We start from the raw sequence: 25931 nt of genomic DNA, 5'->3' as shown, positions 1-25931 counted from the left end.
CTAGAAGTTAATAAGACAAAAAAAAAATGCAGCTTGTCATGTTTCTGAGAAATCACAAAGCACAAATCCCTCAGTCCTTAGAACTTTCCTGTGGCAGAAAAAAACAGCTTTACCTCAGATCTTTACAAAACGCTGACACTGGAGATTCCTTCCAAAATGATAAATAAACATCATCTCATAGAAATGATGTTTTTAAATCTGTTTATATAGAAAGTCCGCCATGCACGTCCCCGAGCTGTTACTAGAGCAGTGATAACAAGTAAATTAATAGAATATATACCTGTGATTTGCTTTATAGCCATTAATACAGTCAGATCTGCTGTTATAGAATATTAATAAACACCTTCTGAGCAATATGAATCAATAATTCAACAGCACTGAGGTATGATAATGAATAATGAGTTGTATTTTGTCATGCATTTCTCACATTCGGTGCACAAAACAAGAAGTTTACAATAATACAAACTTCTTGTTTTGGGCACCGAATATGAGAAACAAGTTCTTCAACAGAGGTGTATGCTTCCACATACAGACACATCTGTATTTTAATCTGAATGCCTTTCATGTCAGGATCCTTCCTGAAAATTGTCATTCTGCATGGCACTGGATTGTAAACTGTTCAACCTGTGATCTGTTGTTATCTGAATGTCTGAACAGGAATAGAAGACACTTGTGTGGCGTTTGACTCATTGGCCGTCTTTCAACTGAGTAACTTTTGCACTGAGCCTGGAGCTAAAGTTGCTGGTGCTTTTCCACTGTGATGGCTCTGTCACTAATGTCACTAGCATGACATCCACAACCGCCAGAACAATATATGACGTGAATGTTTTAGGATTCGTTTCATTAAACAATCCTGGTTCAGCAGGTCCAGATAGTGACCCAGTTCACCCTGAGAATTTTTTAAAGGCAGAACTCACAGGAATATTAACTGTGATTTTACTGCGTTATAGAGTTGTTTAAATCTTTTCAGATTTTATAAATTTTGGTGTTTCTAATTGTTTCTGCATCTGCCCATATCAAGTTTCTTTTTGCTTGTCACACTACAGAATTGTCTGACAACAGTCTTCTTTTCCATTCTTAATGCCAAAAACTCACAAGTGAAAGGAAATCAGTAGGAGAAAACAAAATATGGTTTTGTAACCTTAGTAACCACCTGCCATGACATGTAATACTTTAGCTTAGAGATTTTGCTCTGAGTGTTTGAAAGAGCTTATTCTGGTGATTGAGGTCCTGGTTCAGCCCTGTTTATGCCAAATCCAGTCCAGCTGAAGGATTCCTGGCACAGGACTGGACTTGCCATAAACAGGGATAAACCAGGAAATGAGAGGTTTGGTTTAGAGGGAAAAGGAGGCTACTTTAAAATAGGGGTGGGCGATATGAGCTGAAATTCAGATCGCAATATTTTCCACTATCCAGATAATAACAGTATCACAAAATAATAATAATAATAATAATAATAATAATAATAATAATAACAATAATAATGGAGTTTACAGTATCATTTAGATGCAAATTAACAGGTTAATAAGAAACAAAGAAATAAGAGCTCCACTCTTCTGTGAAGGCTTTCCATTAGATTCTGGAGTGTGGCTGTGGGGAATTGTGCTCACTCAGGCACTGATGCTGGGTGAGGAGGCCTGGTGCAGTCGGCGTTCCAGTTCATCCCAAAAGTGTTCAGTGGGGTTGAGGTCAGGACTCTGTGCAGATCACTCGAGTTCTTCCACTCCAACCTTGGCAAACCATGTCTTCATGGAGCTAGCTTTGTATACAGGGACATTGTCATGCTGCAACAGGTTTGGGCCTCTTAGTTCCAGTGAAGGGAAATTGTAATGCTACAGTATATATAAAGACATCCTATACAACTATGTGCTTTCAACTTTGTGGCAACAGTTTGGGGAAGAACCACATACAGGTGTGATGGTCAGGTGTCCACAAACTTCTGGCCATATAGTCTATATCTTGGAAGGTTGTGTCTCCTGCTGTTTCTGTTGCCTTAAATCTAAAACAAAAATCTAAATATTTAGCAGCAGAATGTGAAGCATAAAAATAAGCCTAACAGTTTATAATCTCAATTAGAGACAAAACTAGCCAGCCAATCAGAAATGAGTGCTTTCTGTGACCTTGGTATTAACTGCTATAGTGATGTTCAGTATAAAGGTAAGTAGCTCACCTGTCTGTTTCGCTCACCTGTTAACTTATCTGCGTGTGTTTTGCTAGAAAATGATTTCACGGGTATTTGCTATCAACACATACAACACCGGGAGGCAAGTTCTGACCACAAATATACACAGGTCTGTTCAGGATAAACACACCAACACAAACCACTGTAAATATCACATGTGTGTGTTTGTGTATGTGTGTGTTTTTCCTAACTCTGAGTATGGCTAGCACTATGATATGCAAACTTATTACCAGCAGGCAGAAGACACCAACAGGATCCACAGCCACATCTGCATGTACATATTACATATACAACTCATTGTTTCATAAGTACATGTTTAATAATCATATAGTACATACAATACACTCATATTGAATGACCTTCTTTGTTTTTTGTTTTTGTTTTGTTTTATTTCTTTTTTAATCTGATGCATAGGCCACATTGCTTTTGGTGTAAAATGGGCTTCATGCCTGGGAAAATATGACATGAATGCAATAGCCTAGGTGAATCTGAATAAACCTACAAACCCAAGTGTTGGTAGCATTTGATATGGTGCCATTCATTAATTACTTAAGCGGTTCACATTCATTTGTCTCATGTTTCTTATTCACCGTCTTTGGTCTTATCACAATATCCACAGTATGGTAACATCTATATCGTGGCACTGTTGCATACTGATATACCTCCCAGCTCTACTACAAAATAAATTGTTGTTTCTTTTGAAAGGATATGCTGAAACTTCTGTAAAAAAAAAAAGACTGAAGGTACATTATGTATTAGTTTTGTTTGTGCCCCTGTGAAGTAGGTTAATTGCCTTAAATCTTTAGCACATTGATATGCAAATTATTAGAGGATAAGGTTACCAGACACTTTGCCACAGAACCTGTGTGCTAAACTAGCCAACTGTCTAACTTTAGATTAGACTAGCTAAATAGCTAACATTTTAGATTAAAAAGTGACAGCTGGTCATGATATTAAACAGGAAGTCTCAAACATTCTGTTAGCTTGGCTTGACTATTATGAAACTATTGGTTATGGCTTTTAGCAAGGGTTCTCATCATAGACATAAAACACATACACATAGGAACACTTGGGGAACTCAAATCCATAATCTATGACAATTAGGAATAGCAAGCTGTAAGAACAAGGATGATAATTTCCAACTTGATGAAAAAAAACCACAAGTCTTCATTACAATAAAAAGCAGTACCCTGAACATCCCCAAAACCCCACATTAAGACAACGACTCACCTTTTGGGGCTACCACTGCAACATCTTAGAAATCACAGTGAACAGAAAAGCCGTGCTTGCGTTAGCCAGCTCTTTTCTTCAAACCACACAAATCTTACAGTTCTGTTGTTGGTACATCATGCATACAGGGAGGCATTTTCACAATGTGGCCACTTGCCTCTTTGTATTAGGAGTATGCTGTAGGCAATAGCTTGTGGGCAAATGGGACATTTCCATTTTGCATTAATAAATATTCCTTGCGTTTTAGTGAGTAAAGATATAGATATGTTCCTAATGTTGTTTTTTTCCCCATTAAAACGTATTCAATTATTTATGATTCAGCATATTACCAATGATTTAAAATTATATGTTCAGTGGTGCTTTAATCTGATTCTGAACACCTGTTGTTTTTAACAGGCCTTGATAACTATCTCACTCTTGTGTATGAGGCTTTGATCACTTCCTGTGCCCACACACACAAAAATCCTCTGGATGGAACCCAGTACAGGATCCAAAAAGACAGTATGGGGTAACCTGCGCCAGAGAGCTAAGCCAATCATCCACTACGTCCGCGGCAACAGCCAAAGACACATCAAGCCGCAGGTTAGACCAGAGCGAGTGTTGGACCATAGGACGAGCTCTTCAGTGCCTGCTTCCCCATCCCAACCAGCCCGCCATCCCCCCATCGTCTGTCCCTCCACACCTGTCAATCAGCCTGTATTAGAGACAGGGGGCGGGGCCCAGCGTTCTGATTCGCCTGCTGGGCCTGCGGACTTATCTGACTGGATACCCCAGGACTCGGTGGACGGCGGCCTTGATGAGGAGCAGGACTTCTTGGATGCTGTAGATGAGATGGAGCTGCTTCCAGAGAACTCAACAGAGGTGCAGTATGAGTTAGTAATTTCTGTTTTTATTTAGTGTTACACTAAAGGCAACTTATTGATGATATTTTGTATGTTACAACTTGGTATGCAACTTAGTGATATTTTGTATGTTACAACTATAACCTTTACTTGCAGTTCGAGAAATGCAGGTTTTTGAAAACATGGTGCCACATGGTGTATTTGCACTTTATGCCTACACTATCATGTTCAGATACTGTTCACTAGACTGTCATATACACTCCAGATATGTATGAGTGTTCAGGTGGTACATGGTTGATTAGCCTTCTGAATTTCTCATGTGGTTAGTAGACTTGAAATCCTTGTTCACGTGCTGCAAAAGTAGTTTGTGCCTCACTTTCTATTACTACTTTATCTATTTATCTTCAGATAAATCCTAGCTGAATTTGTTAATTTCCCAACATTAATCCAGATAGAGATTGTTGTTTTTTTTTTGCAGTTGCAATAGTGGTACAGTTGCATGTTAATTTTGGTTAAGTACAGTGGAGCTGTTTTTAAAAATTAATAAATACTAATAGGCATCTGTGCAAATTCCTTGTAAAACATGGCTGTGAGGTGGAGGCTGGTTGGACTGATACTGTGCTTTCCTGGAATAACTATTTCTCTGCTGTAATAGCTCTGAAGTAGGCAGTTTTGTTGTAACAGCCTAGAATTAGTTCACTCCTTACACAGGTTTGATAATAATGGTTGAAGAGAAGCTTTATTTGTCTACCCTTTCCTAATGTTTCCTTAAGTCTTTACAAAAAATAATTATTAAGTATTAGTCAGGATACATTTATAGACTTTATTTCATTAAAGAATTCACACTTTAATCAGGTAGAATGCAACGGAAAGTGGAATTCCTTAGACTCTTTATTTTTAGCCCCATGGCGTAAAATTTCCCGGAGTGAAGGTATTTTTTAATAAAGGACTGATTAGGACTAACATGCTTTGTTGCCTTCTTCTGATCAAGATTTCTAACCATTTTTTGTAAATCATATTTTAAAAAAACAATTCCAGATGTGTTTTCTTAATACTAGTGGAGTAGTATAGCTATTAAATTTAATAATCTCTATTTTTGATACAACAGAGGCAGCGGGTTGAGAGCCATGACACTGATTCTCTCCATGACCCTGAGCAACATACAGTGAGTAACACTGTAAATAACAGTTGTGTGCTTATTGGTGTGCTTGTTATAATCTTGTAAGTGGCTGACTTAACAAGACCTGCTTTGGATATGGACATTAAGACTACAGCATAAAGTCACCTTGATCTTGGAATGAATTTCTGGCTGCCTCACATGAACTGATTCAATGCTGAGCACCAGAGCATTCAGTTCCCGTGGCTGGCAATGAACCTTTTCCCTGACTCCATGAAGTACACAAAATGTTCACACCATGACTTTACAGCTGCATGGATTAATGGACGTAAGCAGTTATAAGATATGCCATTATAATATTCAGTACACAGAATATTATTATATGGGCTGGTTCAAAATACCTCTTATTAATAAGGATAAACAGATTAGTAAAATTTCACATCTGGATTATTAAAGTCTTAAAGACTCCCCCATATGGAAGGCAGGATAATTTCACGTAATGGAGGCGAAGGCGGCTGCAAGTGCAGATTGTAGTTTAATATAGAAACAAACAACATAACTAATGAACTTAGAAACATAAAACATAAACTAGGATATCAAGACAGGAACAAAACACGAGCAGCAAACAGCAACAAAAGACAGAAGCTAGACAATGAGTGCAGCGCAAGACAAGACTTAAATAGTAGTGCTCATTAGACTCGAAACGTGAAACAGGTGCAAGCAGTCATGTGATATGGTAGTGATGTGCAGTGGTGGATGGGAAACGTAGTTCAGTGTCAATTCCTGCATAACCCTGACAACTAAATACAGCTGCTTTCTAAGGTTCCTTATTTTCACCAAATTTAACAGCAGTATTGCTTGTGTGATTCTCAGATGAGGCAGTTCCTAATTCCTGTTCACTATACAAGTCATACGAAAGGCTAACAGCTGATCAGCAAAGACTGGTAGAGATGTTGTATTGTCTGTTGATTATTTAAAATGATAAAATGATAAGACAGTTAGCGCAGTAAATGAAATGTTTTATAATAGCAGAATGTATATTAAAAGCCTTGGTTTGTCTTGCTTTGGTTTCAGGTGCTGGACATGGCCGGAGAGAGCGGGAGTGTCTGTGAGAATCATAAGGATCCTCAGAAATCCTACCTGCTCTCCATTAACCTGAAAGAGGGCCGAGGCCTCGTCATCAGAGACCGCTGTGGTAAGATTCAGAAACAGTAGTGAAGGGGGGTGCTTATTTAGACGACCGTCTTTAAAAACATGCAATCACCTTTGAGTGAGAAAAAAAAATTGCTTTGCTGTCAAGTGCAGTTTGATGAAACATAAAAGAAGAAAGTAAAAAAAAAAAAAGAACCAAGCAGAAGAAAGACTAATATGATAATGCATAAATAAGTATGATTTAAACATATAAGCATTATAATTAAACATATAATAGGAGTCTAATACACTGCCAAAATATTGCTGCATGAATAAACCTAGTAGTAATTATCACATTAATCATTGCAGATTGGTTTAATTTAACAATATGGCTTCCAGCATCATTAGTCAGCAGCTTATAGCACTTGATTCTGCACATCCTATATTTTGCATAGTGAACTAGAAATACATGTTTGAGAAAGTGTGAAGCCTAGGGAGGGGTAAAAACACTGTATCTGCTGTTAAAAGGTGCAGCAAGTGACTGGACAAGGCACTGAAATGTTTATTTAATTTAATGTTTCATATCGTGCACCGACACATTTAACACATTTTTATGTCGCTACAAGATTTTATGCAAGGTTATGCAATCATGATGAAGATAGATAGATTTGAGATAGATTAAGATGATAATGCCAATGTTTTTGCCCATTCAGTGTGGATAAGCAGAAGCTGACCAAGCACTCATGTGCTGCACTTACAGCTCACTTTAATTAAGTGCTGTTGATAAGTTTATTCCTGTTAAATTCGGTCCTCAAGATAACCAGCATTACCAAAGATGCAGTCTGTAAATGAGACTCTGCCCCACATGATCAGCTTGTGGTTTAACAACTGTTCAAGTAGCACATAAGTCTGTAGTTACTGAGGTGTAGATACCAGTGTGCATGATTTCAATATTTGCTCTCCACACATATCGCTCAAGTCTGAATAGTTTGCAGGTTGGAGCCGTGACGTTACTTTCCTTGTTAGCTTTATTAGCCTCAGGGCTCTTGTGCAAAAATAAATAAGTAAACCTTTTACACTGGCTGACTATATAAGTGCGAATTTAGGCTGAATTATCAATTTAAGTATCATAAACATAAGGGCATTTCCACATGTAATCATTACTCTTGTGGGAATTTTTCTTTAAAAGGTTAAATGGTCCCTGTAATTTAAAAGGTTAAATGGTCTCTGTACTTATCCTTCAGTGGCTGGTGAATCATTTCAACACTTCCTTTAAAGCAGTTTGATGTTGCTAAATATTAAGCTTAGGTTAATCAGCGTGTCACTGTGGTGTTTAAGTATACAGGAAGTTTACAGGAGTGCTGCTTACTGTCATCTATAGTCTTAAGGGGAACAGACAAGAGGTTAGGTTTTTTAATATATTAATTAATTTGAATGTGTAAACTGGTAAAAATCAATATTTTATTCATTTTACACTGTTTATGATTACATATACATTTGCCAATTTTCCCATGAGCTATGTGGGATTGGCAGTTCAGTATTGTTAGAGAAAGTGCAAACGCATACTTAATTCTCATAGTCAGCATTCCACACAGCAGATCAAAACCTGTCTAAGTACACACTCACCGAGGAGACACACACCCTCCTTACTGTTGCCTCACCCCTCTCCTTCTGTCTCAGCCCACAAGAGCGTCACCTAGTTCAAGGTCTACTTGTCTTGCATGGTTGTTATTGCACTGCAGTTCTTTCTCTTTTTCATTAAGACTTTCTCATCAGTTGTTTCCCTTTAAACCCGTGACATATTTTCTCATAGTAAATTTTCCCACATATGCTGGATGTGTTCTGTGTAAATTGTTGTGGTTATAGGATGTGGTTTATGTGTTTATTCTTCCTTTTTTATTTACCTTGCCTAGTTTGCTCTGTAAAAGGAAGCTGATTTCACATGAAAGTCTTGTTTAAGCAAGTGAAGCAAACAATCCAAGCTGAAATATTTGCTCACTGTCACTGGACGGATCCAGGATTTATAGATCTGTCAACTTGGAATATTAAAAGTGCTTCAGTTTTGGGTGGTTTATATGGCTGTTAGTGTGCTGTATCAGGCTCAAAACTATTTAAAGAAAGTTATAAACATAGGTGGAATCAGAAGCAGCATTGAAAATGAAAACTAGCAACATTTCAAATGAAACACAACTGGTTCCTGATTATTTATTCGATTGCATCATATCAGATGTCTGGCAATGTTTTGGCTTCAGCTTTAAAATTAGAATGTATACTCATTTGTATACTCATTAGCGAAAACAAAACATCAGAGTCACTAAATACTGTTCAAAATTGTCTAGATACATTTGTCATTATATTTATTATCATTTATATTATTGCTGGTGTCTATATTCTGACTTTAATAGTACATTTTATTTATAAATTTGCTAAACGTGCTATTAATATGCTCTCATACTCATTGTTGCCTCATAGACCGTTTTTAGCACTAGCGACCTCAGGAAATGAGGTTTGAAGTCATGCTGCATCTGAAGTATTGACCACATCCTTCTGTGCATTGGTGAAGGTTGCACATGTTGTAGTAGAGAAGTTTCTCTGAACTCAGACATTTTAGCTTCTCTCTGTAGTAAAACAAATAATGTTAAATAGCATACACCACAGTACTATGATTAATCAGAAGGTGTTGATTAGTTTTCTATAACGGCAGCTTGGACAGTAGTTCTAGCTGCAAGTCCCAGGTTTAGATTAATACACTTGTTCTAATACACTTGTTCTAATACATTTTCAATTCTATTTTAACATATACATATAACATTTATATAGTGACTTATATGGTAGATATTCTACATAAATGGATTTGAAAAATGAGTAATTATTACTATGGTGAAGATTTCTGTGAGGAGTCGTTTGTGTAGCATTTTTGGAAGGACTTTTGGTTAAAGCTCATCTCATGAGACTTTGGCAGTTCTGAGATTTGAACTTACGAACTTCTTGTCACTGTCACAGCTCCTCATCCACTAGCCACTGCTTCTTATATGAAAGTCTTGATTGGTGCTAACTGGCTGTTTTCCAGGTACAAGTGACCCGTACGTGAAATTCAAGCTCGAGGGAAAGACATTGTACAAAAGCAAAGTGATGTATAAAAATCTCAATCCAACCTGGAATGAGTTTTTCTCCTTCCCCATCCGTGACCTACAAAAGAAACTGCACATCAAGGTATATTCTGTGAAACTCTTATGCATGCTTATGGGTTTATTAGAATTGAGGGTTTTTTTTTTTTTGTTTTTTTGTTTTTTTTGCATTATTAACTGTTTACATTTATGGCATTTGGCAGACACCCTCATCCAGAGTGGCTATCTTATTTATCCAGCTGAGGGTTAAGGGCCTTGCCTAAGGGCCCAGAAGTGGCCAGCTAGGTGGTGCTGGGATTTGAACACATAACCTTCTGATCACTAGGGCGACGTCTTAACCACTGAGCTACCACTACCACCGCAGCGCTAGAATAATATCTGTTATTTTTTTCTTTAGGTCTATGATCGAGATCTGACCACAGATGACTTCATGGGCTCCAGCAGCGTGCTCCTGTGTGAACTGGAACTTGAGAAGTAGGCAAATTAAAAACAACCCAATTGGCATACTCCTACGTGATTCAGACTACAAATTTATGCCACTTTGTGTTTTTTTTTTCACAGGACGATAGAAATGGTGCTACCTCTCGCTGACCCCAACAGTCTGGAAGATGACATGGGTGTGATTATCATTGATATTAATCTGTCAGTCAGAGACGGAGAAAACAAACGCAATGTAAGAGCCAAAACTGAATGAAAGCTGAATGAAATGAAAGCTTTAAAATTAATTTAAAAATTGATACGTTTTCAGAGGTTGAGTTTTAGCATTTACAATGCTGCCATAATACTCTTGAATCTGTAAATGAAATTGTACTTATACTGTTTATTTCGCTTATCCTTGTGGTAAAGAAGTGGGTTCAGAAGAGGAAACGAAGTCTGAAGGTAAGAAGACTACAATCCGATTTGTTTTAGAATGTGTGAAAAGCTAAAATTTCTTTATTGTTTACAGTAGATGGTGCATTGCATGACCTTTGCTGTTGCGTTGCAGTCGAGCTCGTCCCCGCAGACCCGACGTCTCGCTGAATCTCTGAAGAAGAGCCAGCTGTGGTCTGGAGTCCTGAGCATCACGCTGGTGGAGGGACGCAATCTACCTGACGATGGACCTGGAGACGTGTTTGTTCGTTTCAAACTCGGAGAGCAGAAATACAAGAGCAAGGTACTGAAAGCACAGAAGGATAGAAGAGATGCTTTTACTTTTCTAACTTTAACTTTCTTTTAACATTTTAAATGTAATAAATATTTTTTTATAGGCTCACCCTCTTCATATGACCTGACATCATATTTAGAGGTTATTACAGTACTCACTGAAGGACATGTTGTTATTATAGTTTATATTTTAAATCGCATGTCGAGTTTGAAGTAGTGCTTCAGTTACATTTAAATAAGACACTAAATGAACTGTACCTGTTTTTGCTTGAGTAAATATGAAAACAGAAATGTATTTTTGCTATGTTATATTCAGCTCTTTTCTTCCACAGCACTTTTTTTTCTGTGATTAAATTGCAAAAGTATGTGTGCAATGCTTAGTTAGAGCACATTAGCAGTGAATAGGAAGACATTTGGGATTCAGACTAGCTGCATGTTGGTGGAGTTTAAAAATAAAATATTCTGCTGTAAAGTCTGTTAATTATTTATTCTGCATGTTGCACAATAGTACTGTTATTTGAATTATGAAGAGAATTACATTAAGATGCTTTAGTATTAAAGTCTTAAATGCATCTTATAGCTAAAGACTAGTGGTTAGGACACAGCACTCTTACCGTTATAGCCCGGGTTTGATTCCCGGCCAGGGGACCAACCCCAGCTACTGGGGTTGCGTGGAACAGTGCACTCTCAGTGCCAGCCCCAAAAAACCCTCCCGGATACAATTGGGGAGGATTGCGTCAGGAAGGGCATCTGGCGTTAAAAACTGTGCCAAATCAAATAGGCGGGCCAATGATCTGCTGTGGTGACCAGCCAAAAGAGGAACAACAACAAATGCATGTTATATCTCATCATGATATTCAACTGTTTTATTATGCAGCAAGTTTTTTATCCATAGTGTGTCCTAATGATCAGTTAACTCTCTATTCTTAAATTGCTATTCCCTCTGTGTGGTAATAAAGAAATGCTTCATTTCCAATTTGATTTTTGTAGATATAGTCCATGGTTTTCCCATCTTTCTTATGGTAATCTGTTTAGTTTAGTTTAGTTTAAACCCTAATCTGATCAGATAAACGTGATCTTTAGGCAAGTCTAAATTAACAGCCAGTTTACTTAATAATGAAACTAGAACTTCCCTCAGATTTCCTGATGTGTATTTTCCCCTCATTATCACAGAGTCAGTGTAAAAAGGCCAACCCTCAGTGGAGAGAGAGGTTCGACTTCAACCAGTTCATTGATGGGCCAAACTTTTTGGAGATAAGCGTCTGGGCCAAAGAGGGCCGGAGATACGAGGAATGTTATGGACAGTGAGTGTTGTAAATGCTTATGTGCTAAAGAACAGCTGGTGGTAAAATTTACACATCTTCCCAGATATGGATTCGGACGTTTGGTACCGAAGCTATGAGGCAAATGTAGCTATCATGAAAGGAAAGTTTATTACTACCAGTTTAGCTTCATGAAAATTGTAAATCTTTTCCTCCAGGGAAATTTTTTGGCTATATATACCATTTCTACAAACATTGTTTCATAAGTTTTTACTAAAATAAAAATCAAATTGAATCATCATCAACAACATCATGCCTTCAAACTTCAGATCTTTAGGTTACCTAACTGATTTAGGCTTCAAAATGGCAACTTTTTTAAAACTATACTCTTAAAAAGGTTCCTAAAAGGTTCTTTGGAGAATTAGGGTTCTGATTTTCTTAATGTGTTTGGATTTTTCTGATGAAGGGATAAGGGGGGAAACCTTAAACCAGTCAAAGATGCTTAAAAAATGAAGGATGTTTTTTTTTTTTTTTTAAGAGTCTTTGTTTTTTTCTAAGAGTTTATGTTAATGTCTTTTTGTCAATATTTGTCACATAATGCAAGTCTGTTTTAGAGAGTACACAATGAGACGAGTTTGTGACACTTAGATATGTAGTTTGCACAATGCTGAACTGGTAGCTATAAGTTTCCTTTACCTGCTGGTAACAGTGGCCTTGTAGTTCCAGTGCAAAATTAAAGAAGCAAACTTTGGATACCGAAGATGTCTTTGGCTGTTTATTGGGAAAATTGTGTAAATTTTGCACTTTTTTCTCCCAGAAATTTTGATTTTTCCATTAACACCAATTTGTGACTCTCACAGCATTATTATTATTTATGACATGTGTGATGTGTTCAGGTGTGAAGTTGACGTGTCTGGGTTGAAAGTGAACAAATGCCAGTTGTTCACGTGTAGCTTGGACCAGAGTCGAGGCAAAGTGGTTTTCCTCGTCACTCTGACAAGGTGCAGCGGCGTGTCCATTACTGACCTGTGTACACCCCTACTGGACGAGCCACATGAGAGAGAAAACATGATAAACAAATATGTTAGTTTCTACTCAACACTTTCTTTCCTTTCATTAGCATCTTGTGAAATACTCCATGAAGTATATTTATATACTTTAGAAGCATATATTCAGAACTCTGAATTTACTTCCTCCTTAGAGCTTCAGGAACTCCTTGAAGAATTTAAAGGACATCGGCTTCCTTCAGGTCAAAGTGCTCAAGGCTTCAGACCTCATGGCTGCAGATTTAAATGGTATATACAGTCCTCACACCCTTTCTTTGGTCAACTGTCAAGTCCTGAATGCTAAATATCTCCACTTGTAGGGAAGAGTGATCCGTTCTGTGTGTTGGAGTTGGGAAATGACAGACTGCAGACTCATACAGTCTACAAAACTCTTCACCCTGAATGGAATAAAGTCTTTACATTGTAAGTGGCACTATTCATGCTTTCATCAGCAGTTAACCATTGAGTCAAACATGCGTGACTTCTAATGCAGTGTAAGTAAGGAACAAAAACTACAGGGCATGCTGTTATAATAAGATAATCAACCATAATAAGATCAATCAGCTATATTTCTGATAACAGCATGACTCAAAGTGTTTAATTCCTCTTATACCACAGCAATTTGCTAACCAGTCGATTATAATTATCTGTTTTTGTGTTTAGTCCAGTCAAAGACATCCATGATGTTTTGGAAGTTACAGTGTTTGACGAGGATGGAGACAAGGCCCCGGATTTCCTGGGGAAAGTGGCCATTCCTTTACTCTCAGTAAGTAGCGGAAATTTCTTTTAGTTTACACATTCTTGCTAAATGAGCACAGCTGTCAAGAAGTGAAGAATGGATGTGGCCATAAATTAGGTCATATTTATACATACACAGCTAAGCATAACAGCTGTAGTTAAAGAGGTTTGTAAGACAGTTACAATGAATCAAAGTGATCAAAGTTTTTAATAATAGATTTAAAAAAAGTGTTTATCTCTGTAACAGATACGTAACAATCAGCTGATTTCTTGCCCGTTGAAGAAGGAGGACTTAGGAGGATTATCCAAAGGAGCCATTTTGTTAGAGCTTGAGGTCATCTTTAATCCAGTAAGTCGAATTTGCTTCAAGCATCTCTACCGTATGTGTGCTGGTTAATTTACTTTTGTGCAGACTGATGTTTTCTTCCTCATTTATACATCAATTAGATCAAAGCAAGCGTCAGGACCTTCAACCCAAAGGAGAGGAAGTTCCTTGAAGACAATCCTAAGTTTTCCAAAAAGGTGCAATAGTAAATATCATTGAGGCCATCACACTGTAGGGTTTTGGTCTGTCAGCACTTTACAAACCTCTCATTCCTGTTAGGTCCTGGCAAGAAATGTTCTCCGTGTGAGGAACATCTATAGAATGTTGAGCCAAATCTTGCACTATATCAAGAGCTGTTTCCAGTGGGAGAGTGTCCAGCGGAGTATCTTTGCATTTGTGGTGAGTCCAACGTCATCGTGCAGCAGAAATAATTTTCTTCCATTTTTCTCTCTCGGAGTTAAAAAGACAGAAAAATGTGTCTTGTCATATTACAGAGAAATCGGAAATAGTAAAGTCTCTGTTCTGAGACTCTCCTGTGACTTACAAAGTCCTGACACTGGAGACTCCTTCAGTAAATGTTGAATAAACATCTTATGGAGAACTTCACGTTATCAACAATTATGTTTCATTATTAGCCTTAGAGTATGCAGATTGTTTACCATGCCAGTTCCTGTGAGTAAGATGTTACTGTAAGAAGATAATGTATCAGAAGTGCATTAATGTGAACTTATTTGATTTACACAAGACAGTACTGTCAGAGCTGCTGCTATAGAAAATTAATCAACAATAGTTGATTAATAGTTAATAGTGGCCTAATAGTTAATATTATTTGTAGTATGTTGTTGTTCCTCTTTCGGCCGCTCCCGTTAGGGGTCGCCACAGCAGCACATTTGATTTGGCACAGTTTTTATGCCGGATGCCCTTCCTGACACAACCCTTCCCAATTTTATCTGGGCTTGGGACTGGCACCGGGAGCACACTGTTGCATGCAACCCCAGCGGCTGGAGTTGGTACCCTGGCCAGGAATCGAACCTGGGCCGCAGTGGTGAGAGCGCTGTGGCCTAACCACTAGTCCTCCAGGGACCTAATGTTATTTGTAGTATGATTTGTGGTTAAAAAAAAAGACATCAGACAAAAGGGGCCAGAGTCATTTAATGGAAGATTACAGGACATTAACTAATAAGGTAAAACAGTCAAGTTCAATTTTAGGTTGTCTTAAAGCATCTCATTATTGCTCCTGTGACTTTCACATAACTTGTCAACAGTATTCCAGATGAAATCAGAATCAGCAGATAATCAAAGCTTTCATACTGGCATCGTATAAAAATGAAATGGAAATGTGACATCGCTAGTTATATAATCACTTGTCACATTGTAATTATTCACTGAAAAAATCCGGAAATTACAAAATTGCGAGTTGGCTGCAGAGTTTGTTGTCACTGCTTTTGCCATCATTGTACTCCACTGTGGCTCTGTTTGTTCACACATACACGTACAGACAGCAGTGAAAACATGAACTCATCACCTGTGATAACTGATCCAGTCACTGTTTGTCGTCTTTCATTTTACAGCAAGGCCAGTTCCACTCCATGGAGTTTTATATATTATCATGATAAGGTCAGGAAGAGATGTTTTATGTACTAAGGCGTAGTTACAGGAAAAGACGCTCATTATGCCTCATTATGAGAAAGGCTATGGAGGAACTAAAAGGTAATCAACGTCTGTACACTCATTCACTCATGTCGTCTGTCTTCTCCTCCAGATCTTTATGCTCACTGTGTGGTACTGGGAGTTCTACATGCTGCCTCTGTTCCTGGTCATACTGCTCATATGGAACTATGCTCAGGTCGCTTCTGAGTGGGGCAGCCAGGAAATGGTGAGTGCCAATGTCAAGGCACTCCACTACACTCACTAATCAAGGATTAACATCTTTCATACATATTAAATGCATCTCATAGTTGTCAAAAGGTTGTGAAAAATTGAAATGATGCATGATATCTAAGATTGAGAATTACTCAAAAAGAGAACAGAATTAAAAATAAATACTTATTAAAAGATTACTCACCACTTTTCTTCGATAACTGGACCACATAATTACAGTGTGTATCCCACTGGTGGATATTTCAGCATGTTGTAGTGCGTCAGTGTGTTTAGTTGGCTGTTGTGTACACAAGTCCTACTGGTTTACCTTGTTTTTGAGTCAGCTTATTGTGTTTTGCTTGTTATAAAACGCTTACAGCTTATCCAGCCAGTACTGTACAATGAACTGTGACTAAGCACTACAGAATGCTTGTAACAAAAGAAAAATGTGATCTAAAACCACTGACACCTAAATTAATGTATCTTCTAACATTTTCAGGAAAAATTTCAACCACATGTCTACGGTTAACACTTAGATGACCTGTGCGTCCTTTTAATTTGCAAACAGCAACATTTACATGTATATAACAGTTTTATCCAAACCAGCCTACATGTGAAGTAGACTCCAAACTAAGCTGAGGGTTGAGGGTTAAAATCCTTAACCACTGAGCTGCTGCTGCCCCCTAGACTTCAGTTAAAGAATCGTTTTCAAATTGCAGTTCATAGTTTAAATTGTGGCAAAAGATTTTATTTATATGAAATATATAAAATATAAAATATTATATATATTTATTAATATTTTATACACATATTGTAATGTCTAACATTTTATTTTCAGGACAGTACAGACAGTGATGATGAGGATGAAGACGAGAGGGTAGGCTATCTTCCTCTCTTATTATACTGACATATTAATCATCAACACTGAGTCAGTGAAGCTGAGTTACTCTTACCACCCTGACGTTTTTTATTTTCCAATCACAGCATTGCTTTATTTATCTAATACAACAGGATTTTGCAAGTGATTACAATTTTTTATTTATTAATGAATGGCAAGTCATACTTTTAACCGTTTATAGTTACATTTAATGTTGTCCGAAACACACGTTAGTTCCTTACTTACGTTATGGAAGTTACTATTTCAGTTCTTCACCAGCCTGTTTTTTTTCCCTCTTTCTCTTGAAGTTATATAAGATAATAAAATTCAGCTTGTTACGAGCCGGAATGTGCAAAGTCCTCTCTCCTGAAGACTGTTGGCGGAAAACTTGCTGACGTTACACAACGCTGACACTGGAGACTCCTTCCATAACCGTTGAATAAAAGTCTCCTTTACAGAAAACCTCACCATATCAATGATTAGATGTCTTTGTTAAATAACAACACATTCTTTAAATTGGCTGTATTTAATCCGCATCAGAGTATGTTTAGGGTCTATTATAGTCTCTGTGAATGAACTGTTACTATAAAAAAAATCCCATATTACATGTGTGATGTGAATCTGTGATGTGAATCACAGCCAGCACGAGTGTCAGAGCTGCTGTTATATAAAATTAATCAACACCTTCTGACCAATCAGAATTGATCATTCAACTGAGCTGTGGTATAAATGAGTTTAAACCATACTCATGGGTTTTTTTAACAAAATAAACATATATTTTTGGATAGGAATCTGAGAGAAGAGGTTTGATAGACAAGATCCACATGGTCCAGGATATCGTTGTCACTGTCCAGAACTTGTTGGAGGAAATTGCATGCTTTGTTGAGAGAATAAAAAAGTAAGTAATGATTATCTCTTTATTAGATTATAATGAGACCATATTCTATTGAATCAATTCAGGCACTTAATAATGATGTGTACATTTTAGGATCAAATAACATTTTTCTGTTTTTTTTCCAGCACCTTTAACTGGTCAGTGCCATTCTTATCGAATCTGGCCTTCATGGTTCTCATCACTGTCACAGTGATCACGTACTTCATCCCACTGCGCTACATTATTCTGATTTGGGGTAAGATATAAAGGAAGTGGGGTGTTTGCTGTAGTTTCTGTTGTATGAGTTAGAAGTGTGTGGTTCGAAGCCTAGAGGTTTTGGGCAGTTTCAGTATGAGTGTCACTGAAAGTCAGTGCGTCATTTTTCACTTACAGTCTGCTCCTTTCAGTTTTAGTTTTAAACCAAAGGGTTTTTTATTTCCATTACTAACTCTCACTGGGATTTTTTCATTTATAAATAATACTTAAATCAATTAAAACACATGATGTCCTCCTTATCCAGTGAAATGATATGTTCTTTAGTCTACATTTTCTCTGCATGGATGAGAAGATTATAGGGCTAAATGCAGGGCAAAACAATGTTTTAAAAATTAATAATCTGAATCTCCTAGATTTATACTGCTTAGTCTTAGACTTTTCACTCTTAAGACTCTTAACTCATGTATAAATCCAGGTCCTATTAAAGCCACTTGTCAACTTATTTTCATAATTAACATTAATATTAACTATAGTTTTTTTTTTGTTACGTTGACTTTACTACCGAATGCAAATAAAGAACAAGGAAGGGTTTTATTTTCAGCTGAGGTATTTCAGAATTTCTTTTTCTGCCATTTTCTTCTGGCTGATTAGAGTTGGATGGGTCAGGTCTCCAAAGTAACAATCAGAATTAAGCATCTGCTTAGCTCAGCTCCCCTTTTACCACAGGTACAGAAACTCGTGACTTATTTCATGCTTACTCAGCCCCCCACCCCCTTTTTTTTGCATGAGTAAAATTGTATCTAGTAGCATTTTTATCACTTTATATACACAGTTTTAATGTGTGGTAATGGTGAGTAGTTCAGCCTCCCGTTTTTTAAAGAAATGAACTACAGCAAAGTGACTGCACTTACTGTTCAGATAATTACACTCTACACCTAGTAAAGGTGACCATTTTTGTCCAGTTAGCTTTTTTTTTCTTTTTTTTTTTTAATATTTCTTATATTGTTAGGAAATGGGTAAATTAAAAACCAGCTAATAAAATCCCATGATATTATATTTTGAATAAGTTAATAAGATAATTAATAAGTTAATTCCACCTTGCTCAGGTTCATCAGCAAAGCCCATGATCCTAAACAGCTAGGATCATGACTGTCAACGAAATACGTGGTTAAACACCATTCATAGCTGACCATTTGTGTAAAAACCAAAACATTTAAACCTCCACTCTCTATTCTGCTTTTCTAGCACTAGCACTGTTGATGAGATGTTTACATTGCTGTGGATTTGCTAATCAGTGACATCCTTACAGTTCAGGCAGATCAGGCAGAAAATGACTTTTTTGTAGCTTTTAATGAAAATTAAATTGTTGTTAGGATGTACAATACCATATAAAAGTCTTAGGCAACAGTAAGTATAGTTACAGTAAGGAAGTATAGTTGCCTTCAGAAATAATGTATTTAAATGTTTTCTATGTTTTAAAAACTTCTATAAATAGAAGTACTCAGAAATAAACTTAAAAAAAAAGTCGATATTTATCATGACAACCCTTTGTCTTTAAACAAATCAGTGTTTAAGTGGTCTCAGGTTTTGTGCCGTTTTATAAGGAAATTGGCTGGTAAATGTTTCTAGGCATCTTGGAGAATTTTGGCACAGTTCTCACAGAGACTCGGACTTTTGCACTTTTGTAATATTAATGCAGGTAATCCTGACAGACAACATTCATTGTTTTTCTGAAAAGTGGTCTATTATGTAATATTTTACCTCCTTTACTGAAATGGATCACTGTAACACTGTTTCTAAAACATTTAATTCTGGTTGGAAAAGTAATGTTTGGAAATCTAAAAAGTTTTTTACTGACCCAGTAAGTAAATAAGTCATAAAAGAGACATCTACAACACAATTAGGCTGCCTAAGAGGTTTACACAACACTGAACATTACTTTAAACTACCACTGATAAATGCTTAATAAATTACTGATCTTTATTGACCATAAAGAATTTTCTGAGGTTTATGACCATGTTGCCAGGACTGCTCGTGTCTCATTCACTGGAGCACAGAAAGTGCTCTCCCTGCTGGACAAACTGTATCATCTGTATCTGCTGATCTGCTTTGCTTTCAGGTGTAAATAAATTCACGAAGAAACTACGGAATCCATATGCTATTGATAACAATGAAGTGATGGATTTCCTCTCCAGGGTGCCTTCAGATGTCCAAAAGGTAAGGCCTTCAGTGTATCAGTTACTCTCTCAGCTGCCTGAAGCTATGCCAAAAATCTCAGAATGGTCATACTGGATCAGAAATCATTGTTCTAGTATATGTCTGTTCCTGATTCATTACAATATTGTCATAACCCAACTTTAAAAAAAAAAAAAGAAAAATGCCTGTTTTTGTCAGATATTAGTCACTGACAGCTTGGACAATTATAGTGGCAGTGCAAAATCTGCTTAATCTACAGTATTTCAGTCCTGCATCTTATTTCTTAATGCTTTTAAGTGCTTTTTTACAGATCATAGTGTGCTAGAAAGTTCCTTTTCACTAACCACAAAAACCTGATGATATTATTTATCAGCTACTGAACCACAGAGTATATTTTGTATCACCTTTGGTTTAAGTAATGCAGAGCTCTTTTTTTTTTTTTTTAATAAAAATGTAAATCATACCATTGCATAATGCTGATAGTAATGCGAATGGTTTGAAGTGGTTTCACACTGCTTTATAGAGAAACATTTTAATTTCAAAACTGTAGGCACATGTCAACTGCTGTGTGTATATACCCTGTACATTTAATCATTAGAGCAAAATTTGTGTGCATTTTACTAGTTTAAAATCTTTAGTATATGATTTCTTAATGCCATTTTAATGCCAAAAATCTCAAACAAGCAATAAAGAAAACCATCTAATTGATGTTAGTTAAAATAAGACAGTAAGAAACAGATTAATTTTTTTTTTTTTGATCACATTTCCTTGATCTCGAAGTTGATCTCAAACTCCATATTACATACAATTGAAAAATTAAAAAAAGAAAAAAGAAGTTAAAATGAAAAATTGTAAAATCCAAATAATATTATCTGTGAAACATGCATATGAAATGCTCTGAATCATCACTGTTGATTTCATGGCACTACTGTGAAAGTGTTCAGTTTGATAAACAATCATACTGACCCTACATTTAACCTCTTCTTATGTTGTCTTCTGTTTTTCCTATTTATTTATTTATTTATTTATTTATTTATTTATTTATTTTACATATTTGACCCTTTATTCTTTAGGAACAGTATTTGGAGCCAAAACCTGTCCACAGTCACAGTTCTTACAGAAGAAAGAGAGCTGTCCAGTAGATCCAGATCTGTGCTCATCTTCAGAGACTCAGTTAGTATCAGTGACACTACATATCCACTCAATTCTCCCTACTTATTTAATTTTAGAATTTTATAAATCCCAGAGTGTTTTATTTTAAAACAGTTTCAATTATTTGTTTCTTTTAAAATCACTTAATTATTTTAAATTGTTTATTATTGTACGTGCTGTGCAACGTTTTAAGTGAATTAAAATCAAACTTACCCCTACTGGGGCGGTTACTAGTGGGCTAGTACCAAAGAAACTAATGCTACGAAGGATTTTTAATAATCTTAGCGGACTTGGCTTGTGGTTTTTTTTTTATTTATATCACAGTGTATTGTATATGCAGTGGATACTCCACAGGAAACACTGATCTAAGTTTGCTTAATGGGGAGGGGAGAACCACACAGAATACTGCTCTCAGATGCTATGGGCTACGTCCTAAACTGCGTAGTCTTTAGCATATACTGATGTAGCCACAGTTTCATTGTACATTGATATTTAAATACTCAAACTCCAAGTTCCTAATTCCTGAGTTATAAGAGAGTGCAATATACTGTAATACCTGGTGTCTGTTGGGCCAGGATGCTTTTTGTGGTGTAGCAGTACATGTGTATAAAGTTTGTGGATTTCACAGTAAGCCTTAGTGGTGGTGTTTTAAACTATTCATCAATTATAGCTTAATGTTACTTATAAGAGATTTACACTTCAAATGTTGATATATTTTTGTACTTTTAAGCCTTTTATAATGATCATATGTGTCATTGTGATTGTAAAAAATATTTCAGATCCATACGGAACTTTAAGAAGCAGAAGTGCCTTCTGTGTATTCTGTACAATTGTAAATAAATCTGATTTTAAGATTTGCACTTTCCAAACATACATCTATATGTCTTACAGAGTTGTGGTGGAAATTATTGGTGACATTGACAGTTGTATTCCTTGTTTACCATTGACCGTACTTTTCAATTATTTTCCTTATGTGTAACAAAATCTGAAACACATTTCAGACTCACTTTGGTTTCTTATCTGGGTATATACGGGATTAATGTACGCACAGCATCTTGATCTTTTGCACAAAGAAAGTTCACTAAATTTGACTCACTGTTCACTGTATACAGAATACAATAAACTCAAAGTCAAGCTGCAAAAATTCCTTGTGGACCTTGTATTTGTTTTTAGATTAATGTTAATGTTAAACCATATAAAGAGTGATGATTTATCCAAATCATGGAGGTTGTTATATGAACAAAAATGGCACAGTTGTTCACTGAGCATAAACAGAGTACCCAGGATTATCAGTAAAATCAGAATAAATTATTGTACTAGAATATTTTTACATATTATTGTTCATAGGGACAGTCGTTTAGGTTGGTTGAGTGAAGTGTGTGCATCTGACTAAAGACAGCTGTAGCAGTTTTTTGTTAGTTGATGAAGGGTTAGTTCTTAAGCAGCATGCAGTTCTGATTATAGGATGCAAGAGAGCACAGTAGCAAGCAGGAATTAATAGGTACACCTTTATTGATCAGTGTCTGAACAGACAAGCTTATGTTTCTGCACATTCAGTTCCTACCTACAGTTTGGGCCAAATGTTTACATACACCTAGGCTATAAATATTCAATCTCAGTTTTTCACTAATCCACACATATCATGTTACTATACAAGTCGATTAAGACATGTACTTTATTTACATCAGAGTTAATTTTATTTCAGCTTTAATTCACTAAACCAGAATTCCAGTGGGTAAAGTTTACATCCACCAAGCTGACTGTCTCTTTAAACAGTCTGGAAGATTCCAGAAATTGATGTAGTTACTTTTAGAAGCTTCTGATTGGCCAGTTGTCATAATTAGGAGTTAATTGGGAGAACCCCTGTGGCTATAAAAGCACCTTTAGAGCCATTGCATTTTTGCCCATAATACCATGGGAAGAATCCAAGCAACTCAACTAAGACCTCAGAAAAAAATAATTGTGGATTTCTACTAGTCTGGTTCCTCTTTGGGGGTCAATTCCAAACACCTGAAGGTACCATGAGAATATATACAAACAACTGCATGCAGATATAAAAAATCCTGGGACCACACAGATACTGCATCTTTTTGGAAAGAGGCACAAATTAACTCTCAGGGATGAACAAACTTTCGTCCTAAAGGTTCAACTGTACCCCAAGACAACCACAAAGGAACTAATGAAGGAGTTGGAGGCATCATGTACCAAAATATGTACATCCACCAGTAAGAGAATCTTACGTCACCATGGCCTGAAATGCTCCAAGACTGGCATAAAAAGACAGACTGAAGTTTGCAGGCAATCACCAGAATGAGAATTTAGCCTTTTAGAAAACAAAAATTGAATTGTTTTGCCCTAATGATCAGCGCTATGTATGGAGGAAAAAGGATGAGGATTTAGAAGAACTCCATCCCACCTGTGAAGCATGAGGTTGGCAGCATCATGTTATAGGGGTGTTTTGCTATTAAGGTAAAGTGGGAGAACTAGAAATAGTTGAGAAAAGTTGATGCATTAAGCATCCATACCTTATATATATCAGCATTTTTCTATACCTATAGCTATTTTACTGTGAAATACTGGCAGCTGCAAAACATGTAAAAGTATTTTCTGTAAATAAACTGAAATTAAAAACCAACGAATTACTACAGTGGCATGAAATATAGTCAAAACACAAGTTATTTAGGCCTATTGTAAACAATTTTCCAAATTTAACTCGCACACTTCAATTCAATCCTCCTTCCTAAAATACCCATATGATGTACACAAATACATTTCACTCAGATACTGGTAAATTTCTGCCTTTAAACTGGAACAAACCTTACAATGAATGGTAGAAAAATGTGGGTGTATATCAAGTTCCCCTGTCACTGGACAAGATTGATAGCATATGTCTCGGAACCCTCCTGCATCAGCTTCAGACACCAGTAACTTCCTAGACATGTCCAATCTACTTACATACTCTGAAGAGGTAGACCTTTCAACAGATAAATAAGAAAATGCATCAGAATTCTCCATAACTTCCATTAGTCATTCTACCAAAACTACTAAACAAACACTAATATAGTCTTTTCTTTCTTGTGGTGCCTAAAATATTTTTGCTAAATTGTAATTTTTATAACTTTTTATACATTGTTGTGTTGAATTAAAGTTGGTTGTGGCTCATAAATAATCCAGCAACAGTAGGTACTGCACTATAGACCATGAATTGTGTCTCATTGCAATCCTATAATCTTTACTGAAACATTCGCTTTGTTTAATCAGATTTATTATGAAACAGAAACTATTAATATTATAATCTTTTATTCAATTGAAATGCATTCTTATTCATGCTTATTGGGCAATATTCAGAATTGATTACTTAAGTCCAAAAGTTATTCAATATACACAGGGGAAATTTCACTTTTACATCAGTATATATGCAGGAAAAAAGAATTTGTCTACACACCTGCTTCGGTTGATTTTCTTGGGCGCTATCCCAATTATGCAAATTACCTGCGTGTAGTTCATGGCTCTGAGGTTACCAGATTTTTCTTGAGTAGAAGCTTCAACGCTTAATATTCAGCAGCCTAAAAAATAACACTTGATCCAGTACATCCTATTAATTTATATATATGTATGGCTGACAATTAGACTACTGGTGCACACAACTTATTGAAGCCACCAGGTACTAAATCAAGGCCATGAAATTACTATATTGTGTGTGGGATGTAGTCTATTTTATCACATTTTTAATTCACCATTTTAATTTATAGAATTGATAAAATATTGCCAAAGTTTTTGTTAATTCAGTGCCCTCTCCTGTAAAGAAAATGTACCAATGGATTGAAGGATAAGCTGCACCCATCTGCTACTGTTACGCTCCCATTACGTTACTTCATAACTTTGTCATATTTCTATATTTGATGTTGGTAATAAGTGGCATTTCATAGTTTACTGACTGTTTTTACAGTCCGAAACACAAATTCCAGTGCAACATATTGTGTTTAAATCAAACAGTGGTGCTGGACTTCTCTTCATTTGATATTGCGCAAGAACAATATGTAAGAAAAGTTCAGAATCTCACGTAACTGTGACACGGCCTTGTTTTACTCCATTTCGCTTATGTAACTCTCACACAACTTCTGAATAGTGCTTAATTCCAGAGTTATAGCTGAGGTTTGAATACCAATGGTGCAAATTTGGTTCTCACTGCATGCACCACTCAAAGATGAATAAGGTCCATTTACTGAAAATGTTTTGAGGTTTGTTAGGTACAGAATTACATAACAAACTGAACAAAGTAAAATAATAAACAATTAAACATTTTGAGAAATGTTATGCTTCTTACATTACTATTCCTCGTCTTTCTCCAGCTTTGGCATGTCATTTTACACAATTGTTGTGCCTGACCTCAAAAGTACAGACAATTTTACTGATTGTGAGGGGGAGATAGGTGAACAGAAGTGCAGAGTCTATTCATGCTGATCTAAAGACGATGGTTATAATCTAGAACTGAGGTCTAGCCAGGCACCAAAAACAGATGAATTCATAATCATCATCCAAAAAAACAGGCCACACGGTAGGAGGTAGCAAGACAATCTAGGAGCTATAGCTAGGGAACCATGATACTAGA

General features: G+C 36.4%; 1 protein-coding gene across 5 annotated transcripts in view; it reads left to right on the top strand.

The window, feature by feature from the left end:
• Window positions 1-22532, top strand: part of mctp2b (multiple C2 domains, transmembrane 2b) — a 28532-nt gene extending 6000 nt beyond the window's left edge. The window contains exons 2-23 of one of the 5 annotated variants that reach the window (XM_026930594.3): window positions 3809-4273; window positions 5363-5419; window positions 6446-6566; window positions 9573-9715; window positions 10028-10104; window positions 10192-10303; window positions 10480-10509; window positions 10616-10783; window positions 11947-12077; window positions 12932-13118; window positions 13237-13330; window positions 13402-13504; window positions 13745-13847; window positions 14067-14168; window positions 14267-14341; window positions 14424-14543; window positions 15907-16020; window positions 16843-16881; window positions 17670-17779; window positions 17902-18011; window positions 20091-20188; window positions 21241-22532. In XM_026930594.3, coding sequence (XP_026786395.2) covers window positions 3884-4273; window positions 5363-5419; window positions 6446-6566; window positions 9573-9715; window positions 10028-10104; window positions 10192-10303; window positions 10480-10509; window positions 10616-10783; window positions 11947-12077; window positions 12932-13118; window positions 13237-13330; window positions 13402-13504; window positions 13745-13847; window positions 14067-14168; window positions 14267-14341; window positions 14424-14543; window positions 15907-16020; window positions 16843-16881; window positions 17670-17779; window positions 17902-18011; window positions 20091-20188; window positions 21241-21309 — 2553 coding nt within the window. In that variant the 5' untranslated portion in view covers window positions 3809-3883 and the 3' untranslated portion in view covers window positions 21310-22532. Of the gene's footprint in view, window positions 1-3808; window positions 4274-5362; window positions 5420-5510; window positions 6316-6445; window positions 6567-9572; window positions 9716-10027; window positions 10105-10191; window positions 10304-10476; window positions 10510-10615; window positions 10784-11946; window positions 12078-12931; window positions 13119-13236; window positions 13331-13401; window positions 13505-13744; window positions 13848-14066; window positions 14169-14266; window positions 14342-14423; window positions 14544-15906; window positions 16021-16842; window positions 16882-17669; window positions 17780-17901; window positions 18012-20090; window positions 20189-21240 lie in introns of those variants that run through there. The other 4 variants (XM_034308793.2, XM_026930592.3, XM_034308794.2 and 1 more) reach the window with 4 other exon arrangements.
• The last annotated feature ends 3399 nt before the right edge of the window (window positions 22533-25931 follow it).

The sequence above is a fragment of the Pangasianodon hypophthalmus genome, chromosome 11, assembly GCF_027358585.1.
Source record: "Pangasianodon hypophthalmus isolate fPanHyp1 chromosome 11, fPanHyp1.pri, whole genome shotgun sequence".
In the NCBI taxonomy this organism is placed as follows: Eukaryota; Metazoa; Chordata; class Actinopteri; order Siluriformes; family Pangasiidae; genus Pangasianodon; species Pangasianodon hypophthalmus.
This window is presented reverse-complemented; position numbering and strand designations above follow the sequence as displayed.